The sequence below is a fragment of the Pseudonaja textilis genome, chromosome 2 (genome assembly GCF_049901715.1).
Source record: "Pseudonaja textilis isolate UNSWEBS1 chromosome 2, rPseTex1.2, whole genome shotgun sequence".
NCBI classification, from domain to species: Eukaryota; Metazoa; Chordata; class Lepidosauria; order Squamata; family Elapidae; genus Pseudonaja; species Pseudonaja textilis.
In genome coordinates this window covers 122130258-122145718 of record NC_141991.1, presented here as the reverse complement: position 1 = coordinate 122145718, position 15461 = coordinate 122130258, and the positions used below count along the sequence as shown (strand labels likewise).

General features: G+C 41.1%; 1 protein-coding gene across 4 annotated transcripts; it reads right to left on the bottom strand.

Moving 5' to 3' along the window:
• Positions 1-786: 786 nt before the first annotated feature.
• Positions 787-9576, bottom strand: RDH5 (retinol dehydrogenase 5). Of its 4 annotated transcripts, none has more exons than XM_087925112.1 (5): positions 9554-9576; positions 5836-6162; positions 3318-3576; positions 2426-2589; positions 787-1104 (listed from the first exon to the last, which is right to left on the bottom strand). In XM_087925112.1, the coding sequence occupies exons 2-5, from the start codon at positions 6146-6148 to the stop codon at positions 881-883; spliced, it is 960 nt and encodes a 319-aa protein (XP_087781238.1). In that variant the 5' UTR covers positions 6149-6162; positions 9554-9576; the 3' UTR covers positions 787-880. The 4 variants fall into 4 exon arrangements, with proteins under 4 accessions (XP_087781238.1, XP_026566892.2, XP_087781237.1 ...); XM_026711107.2 differs by lacking the exon at positions 9554-9576 and adding an exon at positions 9295-9540; XM_087925111.1 differs by lacking the exon at positions 9554-9576 and adding an exon at positions 9365-9452.
• Positions 9577-15461: the final 5885 nt, after the last annotated feature.

Here is a 15461-nt window from a genome sequence, read left to right as displayed (position 1 = left end):
TAATGAATTTCCATTATCTATCAGGATTGAAACTGATAATAACTCTGGAGAAATGGTTTTGTCCTAAACATGTGTTTAGGTCTCCACTTCTCCATACATTCACCTAACCTACAGGTGAACCTTTGGTATCGATTCCTTCTCTAAATATTGGACAAATATTGGACTTGGACTATTATGCAAAAAAGGAAGCAAAGGTTTCAGATTATGGACTGGAGATCATTTTGGAGCTCTCTTTGCTATTTGGGAGTTCCAAAGTAAAAGAGCCAGTACAGATTCCTACTCATAGTTATAACATTCCCCACAGAGTGTATGGATGCATGAAAGTTGGGATGGTTAGGCAATCTACAAGCGACCACCACAGCTAGCAGGTGTTTTGGAGTACATCCTATAAGGTGTCCCCAAGTTCTCCCTCTGAAAGTCTGCAACAGTGGTGTGATTTGGCGATGGGAGTTAAGACAATGAACTACAAGCATTTTGACATTTGGAACACTGATTTTACTTCAAACTTTTCCTCCAAGGCTGCAATTAAGATTTAAATATTGCCCTTTCCTGTATTGTCATCTGTACTTCAGAGACTCATTAAAAAAAGCTTGTATTAGGGGGAGAAAATGGTAACTACTTTTTGTGTTTTTATATTGGCGCCAATTATTCATCTGCCCAACATATCCCTTTTGCATCCAAATATCTCTGTTCGTTATGATTTCTCAGCATCTGGATAGTAAACAGCTTACAATATGGAAATGTTTCCATACCATCCTGTGAAACCAGAGCTGGTGAGACAACCGGTTTCTTTGAATAATCTTTATTTATTTATTACTGGTTTTCAGGAGTACGATCCGTCAACATTTAGGCCTCAAGCTTGATCATAAGAGAACAGCTTTTACTGCATCCGCTGAGCTGGCTTTGGTAAGATAATAGACAGGGAAATATCCACCAAAAAGGAAGGTAGATAAGAGATTGGCAGCCACAGAAATTTAGCATCCCATCCTGCACTGTAACGAGAGCGAGGGTGCTTCGCTTGAAGGGCATGTTCCATGCAGTTCGTCACTTTGCTGAGATCAGAATCACATATGATATTCATGATGAACTTCTGGACTTTCAAGTCTACAGAGAGATGGAAATCATCAGAAATTAAACTTTCCACCTGATACTTAACCTTATCCTGATACAAGGTTATTGTTTTAGGATGTCTTGTCTTAATGTAAGGTACCGACTTTTCTTGTTAGCTGGTCCCATCAAGCTTACACTTGACTTCTAGACCTAAATTAACTGTCTTCAATCAGATAGTCTTCAGGCAACTGGTTAAAACAGTGGTGGGATTCAAAAAAATGTACTACCGGTTCTCTGGGGGTGGCTTGGTGGGCATGGTTTGGCTTGGTGGGTGTGGCAAGGGTAGGATACTGTAAAATCTCCATTCCCACCCCACTCCTGCAGGGAGGTTACTGCAAAATCCCATTCCCTCCGCACCCCACTAACCTGCTTTCCAGCTCTCTTCTCCTGTGCAGAGCAACCAAAGAAGACCCAGCCGATCAGCTGGGACTCCGGAGGCAGAGAAGAGATGGGGTTGGCGGGGCCAGTCAGAGGTGGGATTTGCGAGTTCTCTGAACTACTCAAAATTTCCACTACCGGTTCTCCAGAACTGGTCAGAACCTGCTGAATACCACCTCTGGGTTAAAGACAGATGTTGATAGTCCTGACAGTATAAAATGATGGGGGTTCAATTTTTCTGATGGGCACCATGTTAGGAAAACTCTTCTCTGATCTGTATTTAACTAGCAAAGTGCAACAATTGACTGAAATCTTGACTTTTATCTGCACAATTCTTTCAGTGGTGTTAGAACAGAAGAAATAAGTTGCAAATGCAGCTACAATGGTCTCCCAGTACTTGCCATGCTGAAAAGCCATGGTGGCTCAGTGGTTAGAATATACTATTGCAAGCTAATTCTGCCCACAACCTGGCGTTCAATCCTGGCACAAGGTTGACTCAGCCTTCTGTCCTTCCAAGGTCAGTAAAATGAGGACCCAGATTGTTGGGGGTGATAAGCTGACTCTGTACACAGCTTGGAGAGGGCTGTAAAGCACTGTGAAGTGGTATGTAAGTCTAAATGCTATTGCTATGCGCCTACTGAAATTTAGGAGCCAAGTATCAAGTTTCAAAAGCCTTTTTTTAAAATGCAAAAGTAAGGATGAAAATGGGAGCGAGATTTACTCAAAAGCGCTTTTTTTTCTAGAGTGATTTCAGTCGCTTTTGGGCAGGTTTTAGTGTGCTAAATGGTATGAGAACCAAGTTCTCTTTAAACCCTGCAATATGGCTACGGCCACGATGCATTTGTTTGGGTGAGATTTTACAGGAAATGGCTTCAAATGGGAGTAGTTTACCACCACTCCTGCTTCCATCCATGTTTTAGTATGCATCAGTACTCACAGTTGCGAAAGAAACTTTCACCATAGCTCTGCTGGGCTTCGGGGGTCATTCGGTCCCAGTAGTGCCTCAGAGTGGCCTCTATCGTGTCAAGATCAGTCATGGCTGTTTTGAAAAAGCCTGGCTCTACAATGGAGACTTTTACCCCAAAATGATACAAGTCCCTCCTAAAAAACAAAAAACAAAATATTGTGAAGGGCTGAATCATACTCTTTATACTAATGTGTAAAGCTTCCATAGCATTCCTTGAGACCCCAATAATTTAATGATTTGATTTGATTTGTCAATCACTTACAAGATAATATGTATAAGTATAAACATGAGCAAGAATACAGGAAATAGGTACAAGCAAATGGGGACAATAGGACAAGGGACGGTAGGCACGATGGTGCGCTTATGCACGCCCTTTACAGACCTCTTAGGAATGGGGTGAGGTCAATAGTGGTTAGTTTGAGGTTAAAGGAGTGGGGGTTAAGAGGATGTAACAACAGAGTCATGTAGGGCATTCCAGGCATTGATCACTCTGTTGCTGAAGTCGTACTTTCTGCAATCAAGTTTGGAGTGGTTTACATTGAGTTTGTATCTGTTGTGTGCTCTTGTATTGTTGTGGTTGAAGCTGAAGTAGTCATTGACTGGTAGGACAGTCAATTGTTGCCACAGATTATGTAGGATCAACAGATTGTGTATGATCTAGCAATACCTTTACTTCTCAAGAAACAATAGGCACCATAAAATGTTTGAAAATGGGAAAACAGCCCAGTCTGAAAGGTTATCACATGGGTCGGGGTAAGACATCTGTTTTAATAACAATAATTGTTACACTAAGAGCAGGCAATAGGCACCTCCGAAAAGTTACTGTGGACCTGAGGAATGAGCGCACATCAAGCTCACCTACCTGAGGCTGTCAGAGAAGGCCTCCACAGTGTATTTGGAAACGCAGTAGCCACCCCCGTTGGCTGAAATCCGCCCCAGGACGCTGGAAACATTGACTACTCGGCCACGTGCTTGCTTGAGCAATGGCAGGAAGGCCAATGATACCTCAATCATTCCAAAAGTGTTAACAGACATGACTTTGCGGTAGTCTTCCACAGTCATCCATTCTGTGGGGCCAATAGAGCTGCCTAAACCTGCATTGTTCACCAGACCAAAGAGTCCTGGGAGATGAGAGGGGTGGGGGGAGAGAAGGAAGGAGAGAAGGAAAGAGGGTGGTGGGGGAAAGGAGAAGAATCACTAAACAAACTGCTCCTCTTCAACTACTGTATGGTGCAGTGTTTTTCTGTTTATGCTACAAAATCAGTTGTAGAGAAGCCAACTGATCATGGTCTTGTGTGGCCCCAGTTTGTGTACTCTGCAGCAAGCCAGGGTAAGTGGATGGACTCAATTCATAAAAATAACCTCTCCTTTACCAAGATACCTGTGAGAGACCTGGATCTATCTCTGATCCCACATCCTACATTGGATCATTGGGTACAAGTTGCACAATGCATGTGCAACTTACATGTAGGATCAGAGATAGATTGGGAATTATATTAATGTAACCCCCACCCTGTTGGCTAACGGAATCTCAGATTGAAATGACAGCTGGAGTTGGTGCTGAAGGGCTTCAAAATCTATTCTGGTGCTGGTTTGGAACAGTTCAGGACTTCATAGTACCCATGACAGCTATAGGTCTAATCCAGAGGTGTCAAACTCACGTCATCACAGCGGCATCACATGATGTATCAGGACTTTCCCCCCTTCACTAAACCAAGTGTGCGGGTGGCCAGAGTGTGACGCATCCGGCCCACGGGCCGGGAGTTTGACAGCCCTTGTCTAACCCAACTGGGTATATGTAATATAGGTCTTGCATTTTTTCTAAATATCTCAGATGGTCTGTGGGTGGGGGCACTTCACCTCATTTTTTTTCATTGTCTTGGATCACCATGTGGTTAAGGTTGCATTAGTGGCAATGGACTAATAGCCTATCTGTAAAAATTATCAGTCCAAGATTTCAAGACATCATGAAAAGTGTTCAGACTGATTGCACTAGATACCATTATCTACGATTATGGTTAGCACATGGATATAGAGTTGCTAAACCCATCAGTACTGTTGTTCTCAAGGATTTTGTCTGGCCTTTTTTAAAGGTAATTCTATATTGCCTCAGTAGTTAAAGATGCTGACCTTGTCAGCTGGAAAGCTGATATCCTGGGTTTGAGGCCTGAGTGCCGTGTGATGGGGCGAATTCCCATCCTTCCAGCTCCTGCCAACCTAGCAGTTCAAAAGCATGTAAATATGACTAGATAAATAGGTACCACTTTGGTGGGAAGGTAACAGTGTTCCATAAGCCTTGGAATATAGTCATGCTGGCCCCATGACCACAGAAATGTCTTTGAACAACGCTGGCTCACTTGGCTAAGGAACAGATGAGCACCACCCTGCAGAGTCAGACACTAATTGACAGGGGAAACCTTTACCTTTATACAGGTATGAAATGTGGGCTGAAGCACCAAAGCAAACTAAGCGTGCAGGTGGAGGAAGATCTGACAAATCTGATAAATGTGCAGCAAAACATCAGTGTTCTCCCTGAATGTATTGCATAAACCTCATGCCCGGTTGAGTTTTGTTTGTAAGGGAGCTACCTTGTACTTTTCCACTTCTTCCTTATCACAGACCTCTGGGGGCTTATCATACCATTTTCTATAAGGGTTGGGGTTTGTTTGTTTTTTTGTTTGCAGATGAAGGCATCTTTGAGCCCATCTGGGTGTTGCCTTTGGTATATGGTTAACATTAGGATGTCTTGTCACTTTTCTGTATATAATAGACTGGTTTTGACTTATAATACAGAAGGACAGAGATTAACTCCTTGAAACGGTGCATTCCACTGCTTGTCCTCTGGATCTTTGTCCAACTTAACTTACTAGTGACAGCTGGTTAACATCATGAATGCTTCTCTGAGGAAAGGCAGGATGACTCCTTTTTTAAAAAAAGAGGCAATTACTAGACCATCCTTAAAAATTTTGCCCTGAATTTTTCAGAGATGGGCAATTACAACAAGGTGCTAGCCTCCCACAATTGGTTAAGGTAAGAGAATGGTGACTTTTCAGGATGAGACTAACCTGACCCAATTAGACTCAGGGCAGAGCTATGAGGTTGAGACTGCTTTGACTGGTCTGCTGGAAAAATCTGATTTTGTTGGGATTTTCCAAAGAAGGTATGGTGATCTAAATAGCTTTATGAAAGCAGACCCTGTGACCACAACAGAAACGAAGAACCTGGTGAATTCTGAGAATTGAAGTCCACACATTTTTAAGTTAAGAATAGTGTGTTGAGTATTTATATAGAAAAGCTAAAGGAATTTAAACAGCTAATTCCGTTCCTGGTTCCACATATTCTCTTGTCTCTTCTTTGATCCCTGTTGGGGTGAAACTCACCTTTCCGACCCACTTCAGCTTTCACCCATTCCACTGCTTTGGAGATGCTTTCGGAGCTGGTAACATCGATCAGTGTGGTCCTCAGGTTTGGCGAGCTGGTGCGGTCCAAGTTATCAGCTCCTTTCTGAGTCAAGCAGCCTGCCAGCACGTGGAAACCCTTCTTGTCAAGTTTCTTGGCTAGCATGTTCCCAAAACCCGTGTCACAACCCGTGATGAAAACATACTTGTCTTTAAAGTTGCTCAAAATCTGCTGGTCACGGAAGAACCAGACCACAGCCCAAACCACACTGACGAGTAGGATGCAGCACCACATTGTAGGCTGAAGGCCTGCGGAGATGGGAAAGGGTTGGCAAAAGTAGAATGGGACCCCAATATTCCCACTTTTGTCCTTTTCCAAAAGTCCAAATGGCACTTATCTAACTCAATCCACACATGCCATATATTTTTTTCCCAGGGAGAAGCAATCTGGGATTTTCCATTTATTTAGGATCATGACTTCCATCAGCCGTAGTCAATACAATCACGGCACTCAATGTCTATGGAGATTCTCAATTATCCAGGCCATGGTTGTCCCAAACAACTGGATTTTCTTGGGTGTTTTTCTTTGAAAATGTTTCACTTCTCATCCAGAAAGCTTCTTCGCTGAAAAAGCTTCTGGGATGAGAAGCGTAAAGTCTCCAAAGGAAAAAAAAATCCAAGAAAATCCAATTGCCTTTTGGAAAAGCACATTTGGGACAAGCGGCTACTCGTTAAAGGATTTGCAGTCCTACAGAGATGGAGGTCACGAGGTTGTCTGAGCCTGCATCAATCACTAGGATTCTAGTTCCAGAATAATGCCCTTGAGGGACATTGATCAAGCTGCTGGTATTTAAGCAGCCACATTAATTTTCTTGCTAAACATCTATGCTAATTGAAACAACGAGAAAGAGAGCTACTAGAAAACAGTTACTGAATCATCCACACAATTTGAATGTTTAGGGAGCCTTCCAAAGAGGGAAGCTGGAAATTAATTTATTCTCGCGTAACAGCCTTTGTGTTGCAAATAAATAGAAGAAATGGACAGGATGAACCTGATCCCAATCAGCACTGTGCTATGTGGAGTAAGGGTTCAATCTGTTGACTTGGTACCCAAGTGAGCATGGACTCTTGTATTTCAAATAGGGTGAAATTGCTTAATAAGCCCAGTGGGATGTTCTCTTCAATAGTAAACATCAAATGTGTTTCTATCTGGTTTAGATTTGGGACTCCATTTTAAGGTCCAAATTGCACCATTCTACCACCTGGGGCATCTAATTTGTGACACACTTAGAAGGACCATTACAGACCAACTCAGTTCCTAAGAATCTGATATCCAGTTTTCTCTTGAAGGGAAGATTCAGCTATGGATAGTCAAATCCTAGAGGAGAAGACCCTCCCTCCTCTGGAATTCCAGTTTAAACTATTAAATAAGTTTAATAGGCCAGTTTTGTAACTGGCTTTGGTCCTGTTTAATGTGTGTCCAGTTCTATGCTTCATTCTAGTAAAGCTTGGGAAGAGATTAAAGGATTAAACTGACATTTACACAAGTTGCATACAGTATACCGTTTGGTTTCCTTTACCTTGGAGTGGATCACAAACCTAGGGCCTCCCATGCACATTAGGATGAGGATAATTTTGCAAGAATATGTGTCACATCTCTTAGGGTCATCCCCATGCCTGATCTTCGTCAGCTAATGACTTTACTTGAATGCACATTACCATGATTTTTTTGCACATACTTATCACTAACTGTATTTATAAAACACAATAGAATAGTTGGGAAACATGTTGTGGAAACCGAGCAAGTTTTGTGAAGCAGGACATCATGTCTGCATACTTGTTTGTGCTATAGCATATTACATAGATTGCATCTTAGTAATATAAGTGTAGCATTTTGCATGCTGTATGAACCCAGCCAACCTGGTTAGGGTTTAATCCTGCCAGCAGTCAATTCAACACAATGTAGTTCAAAAAATGTAGCTAGTAGTTAGAGAGTGACATTGACACCACCAATACATGCACACAAAGCTACAGATGTTAAGGAATTGTGCATTCAAATCCAGTCCAAGTACTGTGGCACCTGAATTTCTTCCCTATCCCGGACAGTTTAAATGTAACAAAAATAACAAAGAAGCATTTAATGCCCCAATTCTATTGCCTGTGACAACTTCCTTATTCTCCGAGATTGGGCTAGCCTTAACTTTACTTGGCACAGAAATAAAGTTATAATTTTCCATCAGAGCATAAGAGCAAAAATGACTAGTGATACTCAAAAGATGGATGCAAGATGCAGAAATGGCTTTTTGTGTGGCTACAAAAAAGACAGCGTCTCCTGTTCTTCAATCAGCTACATTTCTTCTCTGCTACTACAATTAATTGTATGTTCTTTTTGCACTCTTTAGCAGATCATTAAGACAATTCCTTCTCTTTCTTCAATGAAACAGAAAGTATAACTTCCAGTGATCTTGATTTGCTAGTTCTTTATTGGCAGGGATAGATACCCACTCACAATTGGTTTGTCTCATCAAGATCTCCATGTTTCACACAATCACTGTCCTTTTTTTTTTTTTTTTTACTTGTAAACTGTCCAGAGTCACTCAGGTGAGATGGGTGCTGTAAAAATTTAATAAATAAATTCTAGAAAATGTAGAGATTAGGTGAAATAGGTATGTATAGTTTCTCCACTCCATTCCCGGACTATTCTAGGGATGTTACAGTGTCAATTTACCCTCATATGTCAATGCATTCAATGAACAGATCTCTTTGTATTTTAGGATTGTGACCCCAAACCCCAACACAATACAAGTGAAGAAGGGAAAACACTGACTGGCAGAATGAGCTCTGTCCATTAATGGAGAACCTAACAAAATGATTACTCTTTAAGATGCTCAAGAATGTTGCGATTTTTCCTATAATCCACTGTTTCCCTTTAATCAGGCTATAAACTGGAATGCTTGGTCAAGCAAACCAAAGGAGACAAAATTCTGTAAATCAGGCATAAAGCAAAAGATATAAGGTCCAGTTAAAGACATACAGCGGGCAGAAATAAATGCTACGTCCTATTTTAAAGTAGAAGTTGTTTTTTCCCCCTCTTAAACATCACTAATTGTCTCCTTTCCTTCTGAAGTTTAATAAGTGGGATTCCAATTTCTCATCTCTGTTTACATCTTTCACAGCTAGGCTTTTGATTCCCGAGATAGTTCCTACAGTATCTACAGAGCAAAATGGGAAGAGGTTTTTTTTCAGATCAGGTTTCCCCTCTCCCAGTTTCCCCAATTTTCAGCCTTGACTATACTGGCTGAATATCTTGGCTATAACACCCTACCCCTCCTAGGCTTGCAATCTTGCAAGATGGAAAATATAATGAGTCAGTTAGAAAATCCCTGGGATTGGACACCGAGCAATGTCAACTCACCTCCCACCTCTGTTCCTCCTCCTTACCTTTCCGAAGATAAGCTTAGGGAGATAACCTGAGCAAACTGCGCCACTCAAAGCAACAGCAAGTCCCTACCCTGTTTCAGAGCCTTTTAGCCTTTAGTAGCCAAAAGTTCTGCTCCTTGTCAAAGTCCACGAGGGGTAGAAACAGAGCCCTTTCTAATCAGGACTCTGGTGGAGAATGCCAAGGGCAGTGATTCAGCCCAGTATTAACTCTTGCGGTTGCCGCTAAGAGTCAGAACAACAGAAAGAATATCCTGTCTGCCTCCAAGGGTGCAAATTCCAGTTCAGTCTCTTGCGAAGGTGAAAGTGGAGAATGAAACAAATCAGGGCCGAGCCTGCGTGAACAAATGGGTTGAAGAAATGAATGTGTCGGCTGAATTCCTGTACAATGAAGCAGGCCAGAATGGCAGTCAAAGGTAGCCAGTATTCAAGCAATCATGAGAGCATACGGCTCCCTCATTTATAATCGCGAGAACTCAAAGTTTGTGTATGTTCTGTTTCATAACTTCGCAACAAGGGAGGTAGATGTAACTGAAAGACGGCTTCTTTCCCCAAGAAAGCTTCATATACACACACACACACACACACACACACAGAGCTGCTTTATCATATTCTCTTTCTATCCAGAGCTGGCAGGAAGTCATGCTGACTTGAATTTTGTTGTCTCTGCAAGCTTGCCCTTTATACGCTTCGAATGGGTCCATGTTACACTATTATCTTCTACAGCTTTTAACCTGCACTCAACTAAGGGTTCAAGAGTCTGGTAAGCACCTGGAGTTGACCAATAGACCTTTTGATCACGAGGGGGCAGCATAGAATTAGGTTTTTATTTTGTATCTTGACTGTCACCAAGTGGCCCTCTGTATTTGTGCAGCCATTGGATAAATGGCATTGAAGAACTGCGCTTGGGGAAGGCGGGGTAAGCTACGGAAATCAGAATGGGCACTGTAAACTCCTCTAAGAACGTTGTGCAAGAAGAGAAATTGAGGAGCTATTCTTCTTGGGAGTAGTAACTATTAAGAAAGAAATTGTCTTCCAGACAGGCTACGTTGTACAAGAGGTTATTCTTTTGAGTACACTTCCAAGTAAGCCACAGATGGGCTAATCAATTTCACATTCTGTGTTAACCAGCCTATCTTAAAAAAAAAACCCAAAAAACTATCTGTAAACGTTGGGATGCTGGTATTCCTCAGGGCAAAAGGGCTTAGAAGGGTAGAAATCATACAGGAAGGGGTGATTCACCAGGAATCTGGCCAGACCAACTAGAGTCACCATTTTGCCAACAGAGCATGTCATTTCAGGCCGCCTCCCGATGTGCATCGATGTTCTCTACTTTGCTTGGATGTAACATATAGATGTTACATAGGGTGAAATGAGCTGGGGAAAAAAAACACTTTCAAAGCGAAACACACACACACATGCACACACACACACACACACACACAATTCTCAGGCATATTTCGGCAGAAACCCTGTGTTGAAAAACATTCAACTATTTTAGAACGATTGGGGAATTCATTTCTTGTCTTAATGCCATTATAAGAAAACCACTCCTTTCCTCTTGCTGAGAGCTCATCAGATATACAGCTCTAAATAGAGGGAATTTAATTTGAGGTTATCCAAGGTGATGTACATACGTTCCTATTTAATTTCTCTTTAGCACCTGCCCTATCCTTTTAAGGACCTAGGAAAGAAAACTGACATTTTATTCTCTGGAAGAAGAGAGCAGCAATGGCAGTTAGACTTAAATACCGCTTCACGGTGCTTTCCAGCCCTCTTTAAGCTGTTTACAGAGTGAGCATATGGCCCCCAACAGCCTGGCTCCTCGTTTTACCAGCCTCAGAAAGATAGAACGCTGAATCAACCTTGAGCCTGGTGAGATTCGAACTGCCAAATTGCAGGCAGATAGCAGGCAGAAGAAGTAGCCTGCAGTACTGCAGTCTAATACTGCGCCACCAGGGCTCATACAGGATACACCAATTCTCCATTGCTGGCTGCAAGAAGCCATTGCAAAAGGGGAGAAGTTTTCTGTATTCTCTTGAATACTCCAGTATTGATATATCAGTAATTTATTCCTTGTGGAGCTGTATAGCATCACTTGCAACCATTTGTTTTGTCTACGTTCAAAGTTACAATGGCACTGAAAAAAAAAGTGCCTTTATGATTGTTTTTCACACTTAGGAGTGTTGCAGCCTCCCCATGGTTGCGTAATCAAAATCCGGACACTTGGCAACTGACTCATATTTATGACTGTTGCAGTGTCCCACCCGGGGTCATGTGATCGCCTTTGGGACCTTCTGTCAAGCAAAGTCAATGGAGAAGCCCGATTAAATTAACAACCGGGTTACAACAACTGTAGTGATTCACTTAATAACTGTGGTAACAAAGGTCATAAAACAGGGCAAAACTCACTTAACAACTGCCTTGCTTAGCAATGGAAATTTTGAGTGGAATTGTGGTTGTAAGTTGAAGACTATCTGTAGTGCATTTATAGAGTCTCACTCATTGCTGATAATATCTGCTAAACAAATAATTCCCTCAACACTGTTCAACTATTTACAAAGTGTGCACTACAATTACTATTAATCTTCTCATCACTCCTTATTACCCATTCCCTCCCACTTGTGACTGTATAACTGTAACTTTGTCGCTTGTATCCTTACGATTTAATATTGACTGTTTCCTAGTATGATTTGATTGCTTATTGTACTCTATGACTATTATTAAGTGTTGTACCTGGTGATACTTGACTCTTGACAAATGTATCTTTTCTTCTATGTACACTGCGAGCATTTGCACCAAGACAAATTCCTTGTGTGTCCAATCACACTTGGCCAATAAAGAATTCAATTCTATTCTATTCTATTCTATTCTATTCTATTCTATTCTATTCTATTCTATTCTATTCTATTCTATTCTATTCTATTCTATTCTATTCTAATCTATTCTATTCTACTCTACTCTACTCTACTCTACTCTAATGTCAAGAATGAGAAGTAAAGAAATGTAATCCAGGCTTCTTAAAAAAATCTACAAAGGGTTTTATGCTTTTGCAGAAGAGAACAGAAGAGAGAGAGAGCTTAGAAATGAAAAAGACCTTTGTTGCTTAGTTCAACTTGTTAGAAGATTCTAAATAAGAGATCTAAGCCGCTGAGCTTTATGCAAGTAAAGAAAGTGTCCATGAATTTTGTGTGTGGGAAATCCCCTTACTGGTAAAACATTCTAACAAAATGGAGAGAGTAGGGTGCCCTTTTTTTTACAGATTTATACGGTGCTATGCAAGAGAAAAAATATAAATATTTAAATCCAGGAAAGAATAGGTAGAGAGGTGTGCCTGCTTTAACCCTGTTACAGAAGCATAGCCAGTTTGGCCTAGTTAAGTGAGTTCAAATCCCGCTTTAGCCACGAAAGCCAGTTGGATGACTTCGGGCCGTTCACTGTCTCTCAGCCCACCTCACTACACAGTTTGTTGTGGGGAAAATAGGAGGAGGAAGGAGCTCCTTCACCCTTATCAGAATAATAAAGGTGGGATATAAATAAATAAACTTATGACCGAAATGCCCAAGTATTTCAGGTTATGCAATTTAGAGTATCAGCAGAGAAAGGGAAAGAAAGGTCGACTACTTAGAAGTCAATTCCACTTCTTTAGAAGTGGATTTGTCTCTCTCTCTCTCTCAACAATCATTCAGCAACTTTTTACTGGGATGTAACTGAAGAAGTGATAAAGTTCCCTATACATTAAGAATTGGTTTCCAAGTATGTCTTTTCCCATCTTGGACATTTTTTTTTTGTTTACTGTCATGTTTTGTTTTGAAAGATTGTGAATATAATGTTAGGGACTGTCTTTTTATTGAGTTAGAAGCTGCACTGGGAGTCTTTCTAGCCGGGATGTACTTTTCTAAAAATCACCTGAGTTTCTTGCTTGGAACTAAAAGCTAAACAAAAACGAAGAAAATCCATCCTTTGCCACTCTTTAGCTACAGAGAAGGGAGGCGGTGGAAGTCCCCACAGTTTAGATGCCTCCATATGTTTCAACTGTTTTCCACCTACCACTGAATGAATTAAGGAATATAGAAGAAAATGAGAATAAATAGCCTCGGGAAAATCCCAATTAATTTTCTGGCCTCAGGGCTCACTTACAATTAATTTAGGACTAGTTTGGTCTAGTGATTATGGCCCCAGGCCAGAAAGCAGGAGGTGGTGAGTTCTAGCCTTGCCTTAGCCATGAAAGCTGGCTGGGTGAGCTGTGTCTAGTCACTCTCTCTCTCAGCCCAACTTCTCATAGGCCTGTTGTTGTGAGGAACATAAGGGGAGGAAGATGTGTTAAATATGCCTACCATCTGAAGTTATTTGTAAAAATCATCAGGCAGGACACAAATAAAGTGAAGAGGAGGCATACTGGGAGCTTAAACCCAGCAGTTTAAATCAAATGTGAACCTATAATTGAGAAGGATTTCTACCTCATCTTTGGGGTAGAAACCAAGAATCCATTTTCCACTGCTTCTTTTAGAACAAGCAATATAGGTAGTTCTTGACTTACAATGGTTCATTTTGTGACCAAAGTTACAATGGCACTGAAAAAAAGAGACTTATGACTGTTTTTCACACTTACGCCTGCTGCAATATCCCCATGGTCATCTGATCAAAACTCGGGCGCTTCGCAACTGACTCATATTTATGACAGTTGCAGTGTCCCAAGTTCATATGATCACCTTCTGACAAAGTCAGTGGGGAAGCAGATTCATTTAACAACCAGGTTACTAACTCATCAACTGCAGGGATTCACTTAACAACTCTGGCAAGCTAGGTTGTAAAATGGGGCAAAACTCACCTAACCATAGAAATGCTGGGGTCAGTTGTAGTCGTAAGTTGAGCATTACCTGTACAGTTTGGGCAGAAAGCATTTGCACTCAGATATAAAAACTGATGCACAAAAACACTCAAAATATGTGGTTGCCTGATCTCCAAATGAAGCAAATATGGAAAATGGTGTCTTGCTTTGGTAATGTTGTGTTAATTAGAAAGACCCATGATGTAACAAAAGGCCCAGTTTAGCCAAAAGATTCAGAGATGCCATAAAGGAAGAAAGGAAAATAAATGGTTTATATTTTTACTGACTCTGCCCTAAGTTAGGAAATCTCAGTGCTGTTGTGAGAAATGCAAAAAGAAATACTGTATTATCACAATTGTGATGAGATGGGCAGAAAACTATTAGTATTATATCTATATCTGTATCTATATCTATATATATAAAAGCAAAATACCATTCACACGTCATAAAATCTCTAGAACCATAAAGCCTACTAACTTGAAATTTGGCATATATGTTCCTCTGGACTTCAAGCTGCTCACTAAGAAAGGATTTTTCAAAATAACCACCAGAGCATTAGTATTTCATATATTATTGATGTTAAGGAGATCTACTCCCTCTCCCCAACTGAAACCTGTTCCAAATGCAAAACACAGAGGAGTTTAAGTTTCACGGCAGCAACCAGCTTTAGTACAGAACAGTTGAGCTAAGCCATGCCCAGGCTCCTTGCTGTCTCCTTCTTGCTCACATAGCAAATACTGTTTCAGTTTCCATGTTTCAGTTTCCAAACAGCCCTCAACTCTTACACACAGACAGAAGACACTAGGCAGATGAATACCGATGGGTGCTGGAAGGCAGAGGCACGATTTTTCCTCTTATTTTCCTCCCAAAAAACTAAGCCCGATCACATAGTTTCGTAGCAAAGAACAGCTAGTAATTCTATAATTATTATTGACTCAAAAGCTCCCCAATTTTTGCAGCTACAAAAGCAGATGGAAAGGTGCACTAGATCAGGAAGAGAGAAGCAGAACGCTTGCTAGCTGAAGCCCAGAGGTAGACGTGAACAGACTAAAGGCAACCCATCTGTGAAACCAGGGAATATGGGGAGCGTCCTTGAAAGGAGGATATTTTCCTGAAACATTTTAAAATATCCAGCCTCCTTTACCATAAAGCTAGTGAAGGGAGAGGCAACACTCCCAGAAATGGAAACGGAACACGTTTGGCATTCCATGTCACACCCCTCTTACCCAAGTATGTAGTACATGACAAATTAAGAAGAGATTAGGACAAATTAAATCTGAGAAGGGTTCCTTTGTTTAAAGGGTTGCAAAACATTGGGAAAGGATTTGAAAACTAAAAG